This window comes from Theobroma umbraticum, unplaced genomic scaffold (assembly GCF_002168275.2).
Source record: "Theobroma umbraticum cultivar Fairchild unplaced genomic scaffold, ASM216827v3 scaffold_44.0, whole genome shotgun sequence".
Classification (NCBI taxonomy): Eukaryota; Viridiplantae; Streptophyta; class Magnoliopsida; order Malvales; family Malvaceae; genus Theobroma; species Theobroma umbraticum.
Window position 1 is genome coordinate 3,644,291 of NW_018397255.1, and position 7,426 is coordinate 3,651,716.

Here is a 7,426-nt window from a genome sequence, read left to right on the forward strand (position 1 = left end):
ATTTTTTTAAAACCAAATTTTACAATATATTTTTTTAATTTGACATATCGCGATGTTACCAACTATTCATACTTTTTAATAATTTATTTTAACTCATAACTACTCCATCCAATGCATTCTACTTGTGTTTTTCTTATGCAATTTACGTGATCTGTCTTACTAGGGTGGGGTTACCTTCGTACACCAAAGATTAATGATCAATTAAAAGAATAAACTATTAATTACAAACTCTTCTTCGCATAAATATTACGTATGCTGAGCTGTCTCAAGGATTCTCGCAGACAGTCCCAAAACTTTTACTTACGCCACTGCACCCGTCTCTTCATACAGCAATGCAATGGCCACCCGTCAACGTATATTAGCTCTCTACGAAAGCATGGTAGCCCTTTTTATTAGATTTGACGTGTTCTCTGATTGGGTGTGCGCGAGCGCCCGAATCAATAATGAACTTGGAAGAAACCAGAGAAAGTGAGGGACAGTGAGAAAGATTGGATGAAAAAGAAAAGAGAGAGAATAAATTCCAAGGCAAATGCGGGTATAAACTTCACCACTAAAAAAGGCAGATTGGAAGTCTTTACTCTTTGACATATAAAACCTCCACCAAGCGTAACACAAACCCTTCCCTCCCGAGCAAATTCTGAAATAGTCAGCTCCATATTCGTTGCTAAAACACCTCTGTCTGGTCTGTTTTTCCTTTTGAGTTGCAGTTTGCAAATATGAGCGACCCCAAGTATGCTTATCCCTACCCTGCTCAAGGTACTCTTTTTTTGGTTTCCCTTTTGTTCATATAGTTTTGTTAGATTTTACAGAATGCAAATTGTAAAGTTCTTAGTTTTTGCAGTACTGGCAAAGTTTTATTTGGAACTTGCTACTCATCTTTCAGATTACGAAGCTTGGAACACCATGTTATGTTCATGGGTTTCTGTTTCCTAGAATTATTTTTTATTCTTAAAAAATTATGGTTTTCTTTTTGTTTTATTTTTTTTTGTATGTAAATGATTTTGTAATTTGTTTTAATTGGTTTGATGTCTGAATTTTTGGTTACCAGGTTATTACCAAGGGCCCCCAGTGATGGCACCACCACAATATGCTGCTCCACCACCAAGGAGACAGCCTGGTTTCCTTGAGGGCTGGTATTTCTTCTCCCATCTCTTCACATGTTCTCTGCTTTTCATGCTTTTTCATTTTTTATTTTCATGGTTCAATTTTTTGTTCGCAGTCTTGCAGCTTTGTGTTGCTGCTGTCTTATTGACGAGTGTTGCTGTGATCCCTCCATCATCTTTGTGAGCTGATAATCCCTGTAATTACACAACATCTGTAATCTCACTTCTGTATTTATGGGATATATCTAAGAACAGTTTAATGCAGTAAGGTTTGATCTTGTGAAACTGTTTTCTATGTTGTGCTTTGGACTTCTAGTTTGTTCCTTGGAGTTGCTGTGCCATTATTATCCTTGTAATTCTCTAAGCAGTGAATAATATAAGTATCAAATCTATAATTGTGATGAAACTTCTAGTAATCTAGTCTCCAGACTTTTCTTCTTTTTTTTTGCCCTTTCAAATAATTATAGTACTATATTTAATTGGACTTGAAGAAATTAAATTATGTTGGAGAATAAATACTGTTTCACCAATAAAAAGGAAAGAAGGATTAATTGTGGTTTATGAAAAGATACTGTGGATCTGTTTATGGAGTAGTGAACAATTTCAATCTTATGACTTTTCCACAGCTGTGGGGTCATAGGGTGATTAAGACAGAAGATTAAAGGAAACAAATGGTTCAAGCATAAAACCTTCCATGAACCTTTCTTCTTCTTTTTTAATTTTTGGGTTTTAGATTAAACAAAGGAAGGTAGTTTGTGGTCTAGTTTATTAATTTCATCCTCCCATTGAAGTCTGATGGTGCCATTAGTCTCCAGGCAAGGTAATTAGCCCTCTATACGGTGGAGGGCCAAGGCATTTAGCATTGTCAGAGGACTGGGTTGCGAACTTGCAATATTTGGTAGTCAAACTGTCGAGTCATCTTATCTAAAAAGAATGCGTTTTGCCACATAAACTCAGCAACACTCGTGGGTATCCGGTTCCCTATTTATGACTATATTATTATTCCTCGACAATTCTGTTGGTTGGTTAATTGGCTTAATATTTAGGTATCTGTATATGACACGGGGGGGAGATTCCAGAGGTGTGGGTACCATTTTGTCATTGACTCAAAGCATCACAAAACTATATTCTTAATTCCAACATTATGGTTTAAAATGAAGGAAAAAGATGAGGAGTTTTAAAATATTATCATTGATGGAATTGTTGGCCATTTACAAGAATAACAGGAGAGTTTTCAGGATCAATATTGGTCAGTGACAGATCTAGAAAACTTTAATTTCACTAAAGAAGATGGACAAAACTTTTCCCTTCCAACATCAAGAAAGCTGCTTATCACCAAGCAAAGCCTGTAGAGAAGCGGTGACAAATAAGAAATCAACAATTCCATGCGACCCTGAAGTTGGTTTGCTAAAATTGATCAAGTTGTGAACCTAATGTTGACATGAGAAGATGGATAGACTTCTCTGAAGTTTTCATTTTCAGGGTAGAGTTATCTGTCAGGTTGTGCTAATGTAATCTCGGACATAAACCTAACACCATCTAGGATTGTAACAAAGGCGGAGATTATTGCACTCTTCTGCGTTCTAACGTGATATGATCTGAGATGAGGCATGCACAGCAGAGTCAAGTGTGCAATTATCACGCTTTATTGTTCAAAAAATTCCTTTTACGTTAAAAATGCATACTTTACTTCGACGTTTCATTGATGCAAGAACTGTATGCAGCTTTTGAAATCATGAGAAGACTTTAGGAAGAGTATGAAGTAATTCACTGTAATTCACCATTAAATATAATTAAAATAGTAGTATTATAGAGTATTGTAATACATTCCCACTTCCCAGAGAAGTTTATTCTTGCAGGAAACTATACATCCAAGCGAGAATTTGAAGAAACAGAACCGAATCTTAACTTCAGGCACAATGTAAGGACACAAACTTCATATAATAGCTATAATTATTCTGCCAGATGGAGCGATGGGAATAAGAAGCACTAAACGCAATTATTTACTGGACAGGCACTCTGCATGTGGATTATGTAAAACTTGCTAGAACCATATCCAGATGCGTGGAGTACCTGCCAATATTTACTCCCATAGACATCAAGCTTTCACAGCCTCTTCCATGTATATGGGCTTTTCACATCCATTGCTTATTGCCAAATTTCCAGGTTCACTACCATCTATATCATCGCCACAACTAAGGCCACACCCACCACACTCAGTGCTCCTGACCCTGCTTCCACAACCAGCACCAGATCCGCCACAGCCACCACAACCACTGCTATTCACCCTGGTCCCACAACCCCCTCCACAGCCACTGCTGTTCACCATGCTTCCACACCCACCACCGCATCCAGCACCGCAACCACCACAGCCACTGCTGTTCACCATGCTTCCACACCCACCACCGCATCCAGCACCGCAACCACCACAGCCACCACTCTTCACCATGTTACCACATCCAGCACCACAGCCACCACAGCCACCATTCTTCACTTCATTTCCTTTCTCACCTCCATAGTCCCCATTGCATGTATCTTTTTTGGGTATCATTGTATTTTCTAAGGTCACATCAACATCTAAATTGACTTCAGTTTCTATGGAGGTGGTCAGGTTGACATGGTCATTCTCAACTTCTGTTGCACTATCTACCTCTTTTGTATTTTTGACATCAATGGTCAAGCCAATGTGTCCTTTCTTCTTCAAAATGTGAGAAAGTATAAAAGCTGATATCAATCCAGGCAAAACGAACCATTTCTCCTTTGCCTATTCAGTTTTAAAATGAAAAGTAGAAATGTAAGTTGCAAGTTCTTTTGTAATTGTATATTTGTGTGTCAAATAAATAGGTAAACTACCTTCAGACATCCAGATTTCAAGTCAAGCAATGCAACGGCCTTTCCATATGGATGTTCTGCAGAAAACTCAACAGCAGTCATAAAGTCACCTTCATTTCTCTGCTTCTCACAATGTTTGGGTTCATAATCCAGTTTTCTGCCAAGAAAAACTTTTACCTGTTCAAAGACAATAAGTTCAGTGGAGTTAATTTAATATCATAATCAAAACAAAAGGACGTTTCTCGGCAGATCTACTGTAAGGAAGTATTTCAGTAAGACTACAGGAATAACACTAAAAATTAGATTAATACATATCATGTATACACACAGCTAATACATGTAAAGACTTGGGCAGAGAAAATTCAAAGAAATTAGCAATAAAATTACGTAATATGATCTCCATGAGCAGTGTGCAAGGGATAGATGAATGATTCAGGTAGCCAATCATGTTAGGGATGTTTGCATGTACACACATACATATGCAGTGACACTGTGAGTATATGTGAGTATGAGGGTTGGTCCCTTTTGTAGGGTGGGTCAGGTTGGCAGTTGACATAAGGGAAGAACCTTTACTGCTCTATGCTTTAGTTGCCAAAATGAAAGATCTACTAGAATTTAACAACAGGGTGATAATGCAGTGACACTGTTTAAAATAAAGGTTTCTGGCCACATGGATGTCAAAGAAGAAATTTTTGCAATAACCTAAGAGATTTAAATATAACAAGCAAACAAATGGATGCATACCATCCTATTGCCTTTGAGATCAAAGAGATGACCATTTTCACTGACTTCTGCTGAATGCTGAAGGACCCATTGAGAATCCATTAAAGACCAACGAGTCCCAACAAACTCTGCCAGAGCATGTGTTTCACCATGCTTTGTGGTGCCAATTACTTGCTTCCCTGAAAGCCAGTTTCCTTTCATCTTTGCCTTTCCAGATTCACTATAATCAAGCCCCCAAATGGTAAAATTACTGCTTCAGAACATTACATATCTTGCAACTAACAGTATGGTGAGCCACCAGAAAGATGCAAAGGCAATATAATTTTTTTATCATGGCTTTAACATAAAAGTTAATGAACAGAAAATCCCTGAATCAAGGGTATTATCCTAAAAAAATGAACAAAATTATAGTAAGAAATCCTTAAAATTGTCTGTATTTTTTGAATTTTATCATGAGAAATAGTTTACCAGTTGAGCATTAACTTTTGTGATTAGCACATTAAATGTTATCCAGTAGCAAGCATCTAATAGAATGGTCGATATAAACCTTTCTTTCAAAATCTAGGAAAAGTGATATCTCTGTTGGGAAGAGTGGACATAATTATGGTTTAGCATATTAAAGCTTGACAACTACATAAACAGCACAGATCAAAGAGTCCCTATGGAAACTGTGGAATCTCTGATGTTAGAGATTAGACAAAACAAGTAGCGAATTCCAGCATCAAATAGAATGTATATGAGCCTGTGCAGCGTGAATAGCATGTTTACCAAACATTTTCCACTGAAATGTTTATTGATTTGTCCATTATATTATTACCAAAAAAAAAAAACAAAAATGGATTACATAACAGCAATTGTAACTGTTTTATACATACTTGTGTACACACAAACACAGAAGAGAGAGAAAGATAAACATGCACACACAGGAATACAAACACTTAATAAGACACAAAAATACGAGGAAGGAAATGCTAAAGTTGCTTGCAAGTATAAAATTTGGATGTAAGTATACCTCATTTGGAGTCTTATCACGTCAGCTTGAGTTTCATCAATGACACGTGTGCAACCCTTACCAGCTTGGACCCTTCCTGCCAACGGGAGCTGGAAACAAGAACCTTTTGAAAAAGGGCGGGATCGAACCATGTGAAGGATGTGTGGTGCTATGGTAGGTACTGTAAATGAAACAGCAACTCGTAGGCCAATTGGTTTTGAGGATCCATTTCCAGAACTGGGCATCAAGTCTAACCATTTCTCCACAGCAAGTTTAGAAACTGGAACCAGAAACTCTCGTAAAGAGAGTGAAGCAGTACCTAAAGTTTTACATGTCTTTGTTCCTGGTAAGTTGGAAGCTGAATGTGATGCAAGTTCGAAGAGCAGTTCACCATTAGGTTCACACTGAAATGAAGCAACCTGTTTCTGCCCCGACTTAGATAAGATACTCAGTTTCTGCTTAGCATTAAAGAACACATCAGGTTGACTTTTACTAAACAACACAAAGAGGTTTCCCTTTTTCTCATCTGGTAAGTTCTTAACACCTACAAACTCCAAAAGGACCTGAAAAAGGCAGTAAGAATAATGAGTTAAAAACCATTGAAGTATGAAAGCTGCTTCAGGAACCTGGCCAGGCTAAATATAAGAAAAACTGAGAAACTATGAGTAATTTAATACAATCAAAACAAGTTGATAACAAGCAGCATCTACTTTCAGAAGCATAGTAATAGCTTTAATTATATGTTATTATTGAATTCATGTCAGAAGTTTTGATCTTCAATTATCTTTAAGTTGATAATGATGTAGTTGAGATCTAACATTTCTAAGTTCTATAGGATTTTTCATTTATCAGTAAAAATCTACAAGGACTCAGCACAGCCTTTTGTTAGAAAGCCAAGAATTACAGCATGTATCAAGAACATAAAAAATAATGCAGATAAAGTTAAGCTTCAAGGATAAGCATTGCAAACCAAGAACACGAAACTGGCATCTGATAAGATCTGTTATTTCATGGAAGGCTAAAGAAAAAAGTTACCAGAAACTACCTCCACAACCTTCATCTCTGGAAGCTTAATAATTTTCTGACACGCATTTGTGGCATCTACTTCCTTACTCAAAGTGTCAGGAATGCAAGGAATGGCTGTGAGAGGAGAAGGAGAACTCCCTCTATACATGGCCCCTGCCTTCCAGTACCTTATGCCAAATGTCTCTTCCCACTGTTTAGTAGTCCCAGAAAATCCAACATCAAGCTTCTTCCCTTTAGTTCTGTCTGAGTCTGTATCATCATGCTCCAATATCTTGTCAACTGCTTTATTCAAATCTTTGCAGTAAGAGACAGGATGCAACTGGTGGGTATGCCAGATAAGGTCAATGTCATAAGTTGGAACACAGAAGCGCTTTATGGACCTCTCTCGATTTCTCTTGATTAGATGCAAGAAACCCTTATATCTGGCAACAGCTCCTTCAATAAAGATGTCATTGTGCATATGGGCTCTAGACACCTGTCACAGAGACCAAGATCAAGAAGATGCTAAAGGAAAATTGAAAGATGGAAAACTAGAGTCTAAAGCAATTTCCTAATCATATATGTGTTTCTAATCCAACCAGATATACTTGGCATTGCATAAAGCTTTTAACCTGACAACAAGCATCATCAGAGCCCCCTACACCATTTTCTTGGTCAATTCTAAAACTTCTGTTTCATAGATGTTGTCATTCTAGTGGCCATCAACTAATCTACTAATTGACATTAAGAATTATCAGAATTATTACTTGAA

The 7,426-nt window shown here is 37.3% G+C and overlaps 2 protein-coding genes across 2 annotated transcripts; one reads left to right on the forward strand and one right to left on the reverse strand.

Annotated features, from left to right (window-relative positions):
* Window positions 1-427: 427 nt before the first annotated feature.
* On the forward strand, window positions 428-1,513 carry LOC149527599 (cysteine-rich TM module stress tolerance protein). The gene is made up of 3 exons (XM_089782467.1): window positions 428-756; window positions 1,049-1,133; window positions 1,220-1,513. The coding sequence occupies exons 1-3, from the start codon at window positions 717-719 to the stop codon at window positions 1,290-1,292; spliced, it is 198 nt and encodes a 65-aa protein (XP_089638593.1). The 5' UTR covers window positions 428-716; the 3' UTR covers window positions 1,293-1,513.
* A 1,335-nt stretch (window positions 1,514-2,848) lies between these two features.
* On the reverse strand, window positions 2,849-7,147 carry LOC110410111 (glycine-rich domain-containing protein 2-like). Its single transcript, XM_021419707.2, has 5 exons — window positions 6,695-7,147; window positions 5,671-6,212; window positions 4,680-4,878; window positions 3,957-4,112; window positions 2,849-3,867 (listed from the first exon to the last, which is right to left on the reverse strand). The coding sequence occupies exons 1-5, from the start codon at window positions 7,133-7,135 to the stop codon at window positions 3,202-3,204; spliced, it is 2,004 nt and encodes a 667-aa protein (XP_021275382.2). The 5' UTR covers window positions 7,136-7,147; the 3' UTR covers window positions 2,849-3,201.
* Window positions 7,148-7,426: the final 279 nt, after the last annotated feature.

Excerpts from the sequence above, each read along its gene's own strand:
- LOC110410111 (XM_021419707.2), bottom strand. The coding sequence starts at position 7,135 with ATGCACAATGACATCTTTATTGAAGGAGCTGTTGCCAGATATAAGGGT. Across the intron at positions 6,213-6,694 it reads CAGAGATGAAGGTTGTGGAG|GTCCTTTTGGAGTTTGTAGG; the intron begins GTAGTTTCTGGT and ends TGCCTTTTTCAG. Across the intron at positions 4,113-4,679 it reads ATCTCAAAGGCAATAGGATG|GTAAAAGTTTTTCTTGGCAG; the intron begins GTATGCATCCAT and ends GTCTTTGAACAG.
- LOC149527599 (XM_089782467.1), top strand. The coding sequence starts at position 717 with ATGAGCGACCCCAAGTATGCTTATCCCTACCCTGCTCAAG. Across the intron at positions 757-1,048 it reads TTATCCCTACCCTGCTCAAG|GTTATTACCAAGGGCCCCCA; the intron begins GTACTCTTTTTT and ends TTTGGTTACCAG. Across the intron at positions 1,134-1,219 it reads CCTGGTTTCCTTGAGGGCTG|TCTTGCAGCTTTGTGTTGCT; the intron begins GTATTTCTTCTC and ends TTTTGTTCGCAG.